Raw genomic sequence first — 12,052 nt, 5'->3', positions numbered from 1 at the left:
CTCAACTTAATTTTTCACTAACAACAAATTTCTTTGAAGATCACTTACATTGAGTGGCAGAATTTAGTAGAAATGGTTGCAAATATTAGTGTTTCAAATTTTGCAACCACTACTCTTTTGATTCTTATCTTAGTACTTAAATGTAAGTAAATCGTAATTTAATGCTAATCAACTTTTTTAACAAAGAAGGCGTAATGTCCATTGGTAGCGCAAATTGTTTTGCATTGAATTTTGTAGGTCCCTTATTTTTGGATGATTTAATTGCCTAGCCAAAACAACTACAAATTTAGTTGTCGACGGCTTGTTTTGCCAGTTTCGTATTGATAACTATAGTTGTATGCATTTTTGGAAAAAGTGTATTTGCCGACATTATGTAGCAAAAAACTTAGATGATTTAGGAAACAAGAGAAGAAAGATTTGACGTGTTAAAAAACATGTAATTATACTAAGATTACAGAGATATTCTCCTAAACATAAGTATTTTCAATTCGTTCATCAATACTTAACTTTTATTGAAATTTACCTTCATTCATCAAAACTTAAGTTCTATTGATATTCACCTTTAATTATATCATTATTAAATCCACTTTGTAATAAATTAGCAATAGTATCAACAAGATAAATATCTTTTAATTTTTTACAATTTTTTAAAATATCATAAATAAAAAAATTTAAAGGAGTTGATAAATAAGTTAATTTAAAAATATTATTAAGTAATTTAATTTCTTTAGTTATACCAAATTCATTAAAATATTTTTCTTTGGTGAATGATTCAAATTGATTTATACTATATTGTTGTTTTTCTAGGGGGGTAAGATTATGAAAAGATTTTGAAATTATTGAACTTCTTATTAAATGTAAACTTTCTAAATTTGGACAATTTATAATTTTATTTAAAATATAAATATAATCTAATTGATTAAAATTTAAAATTAAAATATTTAATGATTTGGGGAAATTTAAACGAAGTTGTAGTGTTTCATTAAATGAATTAGTTAAATTTAATAATTGTAAATTTAACAAGTGATTTAAATTACCTGAAATTTCATTAAATTGAATATTAATTAATTCTAATTTTTCTAAAGTTATTGGTAGGTCATTAAAATTAAATTCATTAATGAAATTTAAATTTGATAATTTAATTGATTCTAACAATTGACAATCTTTTAAATTAAATGAATTATGATTTTTATCATTTATTGAATGTATAATATTTAAATTTCTTAAATTTGAAGGTAGTTTGAGATCAATATTATTTAAATTAACTCCCAGTAATGATAAATTATGTAAACTTTTTAATTCTTCAAATTTTGAAAAACAATTTTTATCAAATTCACATCTTTTAAACCATGATATTATTTCAATTGATTTTAAATTTTTATAAGTTGATAAACTACCATTTATTTTTGAACCTTGAAAAATTATATTAATAAATTGTAAATTTGGTGGTAAATCTTTCCAATTAAAATCATTTTTTATATTTATATTTAAATTAAACAAATTTTGATAATTTTGAAAATTAAATTCTCTCATAAAACTAAAACTTAAATCTAATTCATTTAAAACAGTTGGAATTTCAAAATCATTATTTGTTGAAAAAGAATGTTTAAAAAATGAAATAATTTTTAAATTCCGTAATTGTTTCAAATTTGTATCTTTAATTAATTTAATTCTATTTTGAGATAAATCCAAAAATGTTAAATTTGGAGGGAATTTAACATCTCTAATTTCATCAATTCCACAATTTGATATAGTTAATTTATTTAACTTAGGTAAATTATGATGACTATTATACAAAATTTTTTCAATTTTATAATTTGATAAATTTTTTAAATATAATTCTTTTAAATTTGGTAAATATAATTCAATACCTAAACAAACATAACTTAAATTTTTTAAAATTAATTTTTTTAACAGTAAAGGTAATTTAAAATCTTTATCAACTAATAAATAATTACCTGATCTATCTTGAAAAGTTTGTAATGGTGAAAAATCATTAGGTATTAAAAAATCAGATATAAAGAAATTTTCTCTTGGTATAATTAATTGACAATTTATAAAACTAAATTCCAATTCTTCTAAATTATCTGGGAATTTATATTTGAAAAATAATGATAAATTAGGACAATCTATTATTTTTAATTTTTTCAATTTTTCATATTTTAAGATATTATCTAATCCATATATGTTTGAACATTGAATTGATAAATTTTCTATTGTATAAGGTATTTCAAATTTTGATAATTGTAAAATTCTTTTAGAATCTAAATTACCTTTGTATGAGAACAGCTTTAGGAAGTGATATTGAGATAATTGTATGTTTTGTATATTTACCTTTAATTCTTCTATTTGGATTTCTTTAATTGTTGTTGGTAGGTGGATTATATTTGGGTTTGTATTGATTAATTTTATTTTGATTAGGTTATTGGGTGCTTGATATTTATGAAAAGTAGAATTGAAGATAGTAAGACTTTGTAAAGTTGATGGTAACTCTAGCCAGTAGTTGCAATCGTAACACAAATCTAGATGACTAAGATTGATCAATAGCTCTTGATCAAACTTTGTTTCTCCTATCAAATTCAACTTATACGCATTAGGTGTGAACTTTATAAATCGACGAATTGATTCCAAATCATCATTTTCATCAATTGATATTTCGAATTTAATTTTATTTAATAACGTAGTATCACGCTGAAACAAATCTGATTCAACAAGTTCCAATGCTTCTTTTAAATTACAATTAATTTTATTAGGTATATATTTTAATTTTTTCAAAAATCGAATTAATTGATAAGTTGATCTAAATTTTTTTGTAATTTCTTTATTTTCATTATCGCTATTATTCAACTTATATGATTTTCTAAAATAACTTTTTGAATCAATTTCTAATATCGGATAAATAAATTCTGCTATATAAGTGTTTATTATTGGAAGATTTAATAAATAATTGATATGATTATATTGAAAAGGATATTGTGAATTAGGAATTGTGATTAAATTATTGATGATTTTATGAATTATTTCGATAGGTAAAAGTGGTAAATCATTCAATTGTTCCATCATTGAGTCAATTTTCTTTTGAATTGGTCTAAGGGATGGTTGTAAATTACAAGATATTATTTGGTCACACACTGATGTGATCTGATGTGTGGATTTCGGAACTTTATTATAACGAACTAGTTAAGTACTGCATATTAAAAGATAGATGAATTTATTTACGAGATAAGCAAAATTAGATTTTGTGTAGTAAAATTAAAGTATGTAATAAGGGGTTAAATTTAATCACACAATCATAGCAATGATAAACGTTATTTTTATAGATTGATAAATGAATTAGCGATAATCTTTGTCTACAGCCACGGATCTAAGGCACTAAGAGTAAAATTCAATTGTACAATGATAATTTTATTAACTATTCAATAAATATCAAGATTTTAAAAATTGAGTGAAATCTAATTCATCATCTTCATCTTCAACAGTTGCTGCACCTGGTGACGATTTAGTATCAGTGGTTGCAGTTGAAGGTGGTTGATTTTCTAATTTTATTGGCATATTATGATTAATAGTTTGTTTTTGAATATTAGATTGATCTTGAGAATTATGAAAATCATATGATGGTATTTCATTATTTGGTTGTGATGATTTTTGAAAAGTTGAATAAGTATTTGTTGTATTTGATAAATTATTAATTTGATCATATTTTCTATCTAATTCTTCTTTTTCAATTCTTTCTCTTTCTTTAACTCTTGATCTTGTATATTTCCATGGTTTTTCTCTATAAAAAAATACAGCTGAATCAACTACTCCATTAAAAGGTTGAAAAAATGCTCCCAAAACATTTAACCAATAAATAGGTTTATGATCAATTTCATAATTAAATTGAGTTGCTTGTAATATAAAAGGAAATAACCATAAAAAACAATAAGCAAAAGGATAAACAAATATTTTTTTCATTTGTTTATGTATAACATTATGTCTTTTTTGAAAATGTAAATTATTATTCATATCATTTGAATTTTCAAAATCTTTTAATTCTAATTCTTCTAAATCATCTACATCTTCTGAATCCAGATCAGTTAAATCTAATGAATCATTATATTCTTCTGAGTTATAATTTCCTTCTATTCTTGAATGATGACTTTGATGTTGTTGTAAATCCAGTTGTTGTTGTTGTGTGTTAGAATTCCTCAGTTGAATAGTTTTAATAGATTTATTTGATAAAATCATTTGAGGAAATAAATGATCTTTAATAGTACCAATAAAAAATTTAAATGAAGACCAAAATGAAGGTTGATTATTATTCATATAACCAGCATTTCTTTGATGAATATTTGTAAAAACTCCTCCTAAAGTTTTAAATTCTTTAATAACTCTAAAATAAATTAATCCATATATAACAAATATCGAAACAATTATAAAATATCTTGGTACCCAACTTAAAACTAATCTAAACCAAACAGGTCTCATTGGTAAATAACACCAACAAACTAATGAATCATAACCAACATTATTAATAAAAGCTAAACTTGCAAATATTATTGGTACAAAAAATGATAATGAATAAACCAAGAATCTTAATTTATATAATCCACCTTCAACTCTATTTGTTCCAGGTACTTTAGTATTTAAATTTGGTTTAAAAATTAATAAATAAGTATGTAATGCAAATGCCAAAATAGCAATATCAGCTCCTTCTATAGAAAAAGCAGTGAAAAAACCAACAACTTGACAAAATCTTTTATTATAATAAGAAGTTGAATGAGTTAAAACTCTTGTTGGATAAATTAATAATATAACAGCTTTTAATAAATCAAACATTAATAAAAAAAAGATTAAATGATGACGAAATACTAATCTTTTTGGATCAATTCTTATAAAAAATAAAATGGCAATTAATACTGATGCTATTGATGCACATGATGATGAAGTTGCAACAATTCTTTGAACAAATGCTTGATGATTTGTAAATTTTTGTAATTGATTTACATGTTCATATCTTTTGATTATATTAGGAATGGTGGTTGTAAATAGTGAAGCTATTAGTTTTGACAGGGAAAGGATATGAGAAATGGAGGATCCTGTTGGTGTTGGTGTTGAAGTTGATGTTGATGTGGCAAAAGTTGAAGTTGTGGTTGAGGATGATAAAAATACTGATGTTATTGATGCAAGTACATCCTCTTCTCCTATTGAAGCTGTTGATTGATGATGTAAATATTGATGTTGAGGTTGTCGTAGTATATTTAAGGCATTATTATACGATAGTATACTATTAATTATTGAATTATAAGTTGATGATAAGGTATTATTTCGTAGTAGATTTTCCATTTAAACTTATATTTTAAGTGGATTCATTCAATACTTAGTTTGAAAAAGTGATGATAACTGCTTAGCTTTATTGGTTAGAACTTTATGGCCGTAGTGAAGTATATTCTAATGGGATTTATCTGAAAAAGAGGGAATTATAGAACTAAAAAAAAAAATTTAAAAATTTAAAAATGGAAATCTAATTAATAATATTGTAATAGGAATGATACATATGGATAAGAAGGAAGTAATAGTACTACTATACGATAGTCGTCAATAGAACTGAAACATGTGTTCTTTTTAGTAGAAGATCCTTATATCTGTTTCGAAGTATTGTTGTTGTGTATGAAACCATCCTCAAATGTACAATCTAGCCTCTCATAAGATTTATAATTGTAATGAATAACCATGGATAGAAAAAATAATGTAAGTACAATAATTTAAAGTTAATCTAATCTTTAGGTAAAACTTAATGTTAAAGTTAATTTAAACAATACAATCTTTAATTTAGAAATCTGATACAATCTTCATTCACTTTAATTATAGTAGGATGTCTTACTAATCGAAGAATTTATACTAGATATTAATCAAAAGATAAATTAATCAATCAATCAAAAATGCAACTGGACTCAAATATGATACCAAATACTACAATCAAAGTATTAACTACTTTTGGAATACTCATGATTCTGTCTATTGCAATAATAATGACTTATAGAAATGTTAAATTACAAATTCAAATTGAAAATTTGAAAAATGAATTAAAAGAATGTCAATCACAGATTAAGAAAATATGAATGAAATCGAAATCAGTTCATCAATAATTTAACTGTTTGATAGCTGTATCACTCGGATACTCACCAACCGCCACATAATGATTTTTCTTAATCCCTTGGTTTTATCTCAGAGATTTCTGTAAAATGGTTCATTTTGAAGCCGAACGTGCATGAAAAACGTTTTGTCATTAAATCGAGGACTAATCTTAAGCTAAAGATCACCTTGAGGTAGTAAAAACATATATAGTGTAGGGAGATTGTTCCCATTAGTGAGATAATGAATAAAATATGTATCATAATTCATTCCATACGTTTGATGAGAACCAATTCAAGGATCCTTGAGGTATTTGATAAACGAGGTATGGAAATGTGAATTTATTATTCAACCGTTTATACCCATTACCTCTTATATAGAACAAAACAATCAAACATTACTTTAATATATAATGATAATACTACAAAGTAATACAAATTGTCATAAAATACTTACAATAAAGCACTGATTATGCATAAACTACTTATTATATACTTCCAAAATCTATAAAACAATCAATACTGAAACAAAAGCTAAAATTACAATCAATAATTTAAAATCACGGTTAACAACGGATCCCATATTTATTAATAATGGATCAATAGAATTTATTGACGGACTAACAGCACTCTCTTCATCTGAAATATAAGTTAAAGCATTTTGTTCAATACTTGATGATGACCCTTGACAATTAATTCCTTCTCCACAAGAAGTTATAGTTATAATCACCTTATCATTGTTTGAATAAGTTGTAACAGCATTTGCAATTGATGTTGATGTTTCAATGAATTCTGAACATTGATTTGATCTATCACAACTGGTAATAGTAACTAATATTTCACTTGTTTGTGTGAAATATGATACGGATTGAGTTACTATTGATGTGGCATCTGAATTGTTTGTATATCTAACTACCGGACTTTCAGTAGGGATGATAATAGTTTCAGTTTCCAATCCAGTTTCATCAACAAACGTAGTCTCAGTAATTGTTTCTGTGACAGTTTCTGTGCCAAAACTCTCAGTAGCATTGACATAATTAGCAACAACTTCATCTAATTCATTCAATTGTAAATCAAACCTAATCAACTCACCAAAATTTGAACAATCTTGTAATGAAACTCTACGTAAATTAAAATGAGCTTCTTTTTCACAAATAAATAAAGCTTCAGAATAAATAATTGAATCATCATCTGTTAAAATCCATGGTAAAATTTCATTTTCAATAGTATATTGAGGAAAAAATTGAAAAATTGAAAAAATTGGATCATTAACTAAAATTTGTAATGGATTTGAATTATATAAAATTAAATTATTTTCTGAATCTAATTTAAATCTTGTTTCTGTATCTTCTTTTATAAATTCACCATTTGAATTTAAGTAATAATTTATTCCATTTATTGTTGTATAGACTTTGAAATTGTATTCTAATGCTTTGACTAAGCTTATTGTTATGATTGTAATAAATAAATGAAATAATTGCATTTTGAATATTTGTAATAAATGTAAGTTTAGTTGCAAAAAAAAAGAGTTTTAATTGCAGCAGATTTTCTGAACTTCTTATACCAAACATTTGTCCTTCCCAAAACTTAGACGCGTCTTATGAGGAGTATTGTTTATATCTACTTACTCCAGCTAGAGATTAAATGTTTTTATCATTATCAAAAATTACGTGTTGATGTATTATTATTTATTTAATTATGTAAAAATTTTTAAGAGGGTTTTGTTTCAGATTATAAAATAAACAGTAACAAAAAACTACTCTTGATATATGTAAAGTTTTCATCCACTTCCACAATTCAACTAGCAGTTACATTGTTTAGCTTTAAAGCTGGAGCGTTTCAAAGCACAATGCTCCTTAATTTTGCTACAATCTATGAAAAAATTTGAATGATATAATATAAAAAATAGTCTACCCCTTTAGATCAATTTGGTTCATTTAAAATAATAATAAAATCGCCAAATTGATTTTTTTTAATAATTATCTTACAGATACTTGCAGAAATCAAATTTAATGAGAAGTTTTTAGATTTTAGACGCGTACAAATGAATAATTTAAGGTATCAATAGACTTTGACAAAAGGTGATATTCAAATCATAGTTTTTGGTCAATAATAATGTAAAGTTGGGGAAAAATTACTGTTGATCAGAAAAACCATAAATAAATCAAGAATAACTCGAAACCTATAAAGCTAAGATGAATATTGTCTATTGTCTGTAGAGATTTCAAGGAAGCCAAAGAATTAATTGTTAAATTTCTAAACTTTTAAAAAATTCATAAAAAATTCGATATATTATTTAAACTAGCTATACAATAAATAATTTGAAAAAAAGATGGATTAATAATCAATTAATTCTAAAAAATAATTGGTAACATAATAGCCAAAAATGAAATTATTAAATTATATCCAACTTTATTCATAACACCAGAATTAATCAAATCAGATGGAATTGTAACTTGTGAAATATCAATACCAATTGGAGTACCAACTTGAGAAGTTGAATCTAATTTAGGAGAATCTTGAGATGTTTGAATAGCTTCAGGAACATCATTTGTAACATCACTTGAAACTCCAGCAATTGAAGTTGAATCTGTACTTGATCCTTCTTCAGTAACAACTAAATAACTAGTAATTGTTATAGTCGTATATGTTGTAGTTTCAATTTCAGTAGTATAATCATCACAATCAGTTTCATTTGAACATTCATTATAAGTATAAGTAACATCAGTAGTACATGGTATAACAATAGTTTCAGTAGTATATGATAATGGACAATAAGTAGTTATAATAGTTTTTTGAATTTTAATAGATTCAGTACATTGAGCAGCATCACATATAGTAAGTGTTATTGTAGTTTCATCAGTATAAGTAGTTAATTCATTTTCAATTGATGTTGGAACAATTAATTCTGAAGTAGAAGTTTCGATTATTTCAGTACATACACTTTTACCATCACAACTAGTAATTGTAACTAAAACTTCACTGGTTTGAGTAACATATGAAATTGGTTCATCAGTAATAATTGCAGATGCTTCAATTGATGATGTTTCAATAACTTCAGTACATACATTAGCTTCGTTACAACTAGTAATTGTAACCAATACTTCACTAGTTTGAGTAGCAGTAGATAAAATACCAACACTTGTTTCAATTGGTTCTATAGCTTCAGTTCCAGTAGCTTCAGCAGTGTTAATAATAGTTTCAATAGGTTCCTCAGGTGAAATAGTTTCAGTGGATATAATTGATTCTTCAGTTAGTTGGGATGTAACAACTGGATCAATTGATAATTGTTCAAGTAAATATTCAACAGTAATACAACGATAATTTTCACCTAAATATACAACATAACCTGATTCTGCTTCACAAATTGAGAAAGTAACTGGAACAAGTTCACGTTTACCAAAATTAGAACGTTTAACAATTGATGGAATGTAAGAATCATCATGATAAATAATATTATCAATTATAGTCCATCCAAAAGTACCATCAAATATATCATTGAATGTTTTTAATAAACCTGCTTCGGCAATAGCCACATATTGATCATTAGCACTCAAGTAACCATCTTCAATAGTAAATTCAGCGTCGACTCCATTAATTAAGTTTAAGACAGTAAGATGAGAAGAATTAGTTTGAACACGATGAGATTCACCATCAAATATAAAATAAAGTGCAAATGGCTTTGTTGGATCTATCGAAGTAGTTGGAATTTCTGTTTCAACTGAAATAATCTCGGTATTGATTGGTTCTCCTGAATCTGCTGTATCTTCTGGATTTAATGATGTTTCTGATACTGTTGGTTCTCCTGTTGTAATTGACTCTTCTGGTTCAATTGGTTCTTCTGTTTGAATTGGTTCTTCTGATTCTATAGATTCTTGAGATGAAGTAATTGACTCGATAAAAGTTTCCGTTGAGATTGGTTCAACAATAGTTTCTGAAAAAATTGGTACAACTGGACTTTCTGTAATGATTGGTTCAATTGAAAGTTGAGAATAATAAACTTCAAATAAGTCACAACCTTGATTACCGATACTAACAAAACGATTCCCTGAATTATCAAGACAACCTCTAAGTTCAGCTGGAACAACTTCCCTTTTAACTGGTTCGGAACGTTTAAAAAGTGGAGTACCAGATGGAAGATAAGCGTTATCGTGATATAATACATTATCAATCAAACTGAATCCATAAGTTGCATTTGTAATACTTCCTATTATCCTAAATTCTAAATTAGGAGCAATAACAATATATTGACCATTTACAGTTAAATATCCAGAATCAATAGTAAAAACTGCATCAACTCCATCTGCATTTTCTCCAAATATTATATGAGATCCATTTGATTTATAAGTTAATTGTACTTCATTGCTAATTACGACATTAATTAAAAATGGTTCTGATGGATCAACTAAATCAGTTGGAATTATGAATTCTGTATCAGATTCTGTTGGACTAAGTGGCCCTGAGTCAGATGATGTGGTTACATCTGATGGACTAGCTGGAACTGTAGGGCTTATGAAATCTGAAGGAGTTATTGGTTGAATTGGATTTTCTGAAGTTACTGGTTCGGTAGGAATTTCTGAAGTTACTGGTTCGGTAGGAATTTCTGAAGTAATTGGTTCAATTGGAATTTCTGAAGTTACTGGTTCGGTAGGAATTTCTGAAAAAGTAATTGGTACAACTGGAACTTCTGAAACAATTGATTCAGTAATAATTTCTTCTTCATTTAATTTTAAATCAACACGAGCTATAGTTCCACTAAAATCATAACAATTATCATTTTTAATAGTATCAAAATAATAAGGTTCTGAATTACCACATATATATAAATCTTTTGAAAAACTTAATAAATCATTTTCTAATATAATCCAATTTGATAATTCTGATGAATCATTTGTTTCAATAATATTTAATATGGAATTTTCAATAGTATCAGAAATAACTTTATTTGAATCATCATTTAATGATAAAATTAAATCTTCTGTAAATTTGAATCTTGAATTTGAATCAGTTGAAGTTAATTGAGAATTTGAATTTAAATAAAATGAAAATCCATAATTTTCATAATCTGTTACTAAAATTTTGAAATTATAATCTAATGCTTTAACAATTGATAATGAAGTTAATAACCCAAGGGCTAATTGAATAAACTTCATTTTGAAACGAATGACTAGATTAGGGTGGTATAATTTTGTAGTTGAATCTAAATATCAACATAATTTTTGGAATTCTTAGATATTAATCTAATTATATAATTTTACTTGCAAATATTCTGAATTATTATTGTCATCAGAATAGCCAAGATGTTCAATTTTATTATAATTGCATTAAGGAATTTGAAAATGTAAACAAAGTAGTCCACAGTTATTATTATATTTGGGAGTTTTGTTTTAGTTTTTCAAAATAATAATCAGGTTTTTCGCTGGAGAACGTCATAAATTGAAAGAATGATCCTTTCGAAGTATTTGATTTATGGGTCGTGAATAATATTAGGTGAAAATATTCTCATATTGAAGTTTTGGTTTTTTTAGTAAGATTGGTGTGTTTTCATAGCTTTTAAGATTTGGTGTAAATCGCGTCAATTATCTCAAGATATGATCGTCGAATCTGGACGGTCGTCGATCTTGTTTGAATCTTATTATACCAGTCAATGATGTTATGTAGTACCTCATTTAGTTTTAACAAATACTACAAGCAAACAACACAATACTCTTCCTTCATCCAAACAAATATAATATTCTCTCATGATAGTTACTCAAATTTTCAAAATTCTTTTTTGTTTGTTCCACCAATTCAACTTGCATGAAATTACATTAAACTCCAATAATAGCTGCATGTTATTTATCCACTATTTCATTATAATAATATCATTCTCATAAAATTTCTTCTTTGTTAAGAACTTCGAATTATGAAAATTCGCGTTACTTGCATATATTTGCTTT

The 12,052-nt window shown here is 25.6% G+C and overlaps 4 protein-coding genes across 4 annotated transcripts; all 4 read right to left on the bottom strand. All coding sequences in view use genetic code 12, as the record gives it.

The window, feature by feature from the left end:
* Window positions 1–546: 546 nt before the first annotated feature.
* Window positions 547–3,063, bottom strand: KGF55_002270 (uncharacterized protein; the record flags this gene model as incomplete). The annotated part of the gene is made up of 1 exon (XM_051756935.1): window positions 547–3,063. One exon carries the CDS (start codon window positions 3,061–3,063, stop codon window positions 547–549), a length of 2,517 nt encoding a protein of 838 aa, XP_051615258.1.
* A 363-nt stretch (window positions 3,064–3,426) lies between these two features.
* On the bottom strand, window positions 3,427–5,325 carry GPR1 (Gpr1p; the record flags this gene model as incomplete). Its single annotated transcript, XM_051756934.1, has 1 exon — window positions 3,427–5,325. The coding sequence occupies one exon, from the start codon at window positions 5,323–5,325 to the stop codon at window positions 3,427–3,429; it is 1,899 nt and encodes a 632-aa protein (XP_051615257.1).
* Window positions 5,326–6,618: 1,293 nt separating this feature from the next.
* KGF55_002268 (uncharacterized protein) lies at window positions 6,619–7,596 on the bottom strand (the record flags this gene model as incomplete). The annotated part of the gene is made up of 1 exon (XM_051756933.1): window positions 6,619–7,596. One exon carries the CDS (start codon window positions 7,594–7,596, stop codon window positions 6,619–6,621), a length of 978 nt encoding a protein of 325 aa, XP_051615256.1.
* An 871-nt stretch (window positions 7,597–8,467) lies between these two features.
* On the bottom strand, window positions 8,468–11,266 carry KGF55_002267 (uncharacterized protein; the record flags this gene model as incomplete). Its single annotated transcript, XM_051756932.1, has 1 exon — window positions 8,468–11,266. The coding sequence occupies one exon, from the start codon at window positions 11,264–11,266 to the stop codon at window positions 8,468–8,470; it is 2,799 nt and encodes a 932-aa protein (XP_051615255.1).
* Between the last annotated feature and the right edge of the window lie 786 nt (window positions 11,267–12,052).

Source organism: Candida pseudojiufengensis (genome assembly GCF_024610245.1).
Source record: "Candida pseudojiufengensis strain CBS 10847 chromosome Unknown scaffold7, whole genome shotgun sequence".
NCBI classification, from domain to species: domain Eukaryota; kingdom Fungi; phylum Ascomycota; class Pichiomycetes; order Serinales; family Debaryomycetaceae; genus Lodderomyces; species Lodderomyces pseudojiufengensis.
This window is presented reverse-complemented; position numbering and strand designations above follow the sequence as displayed.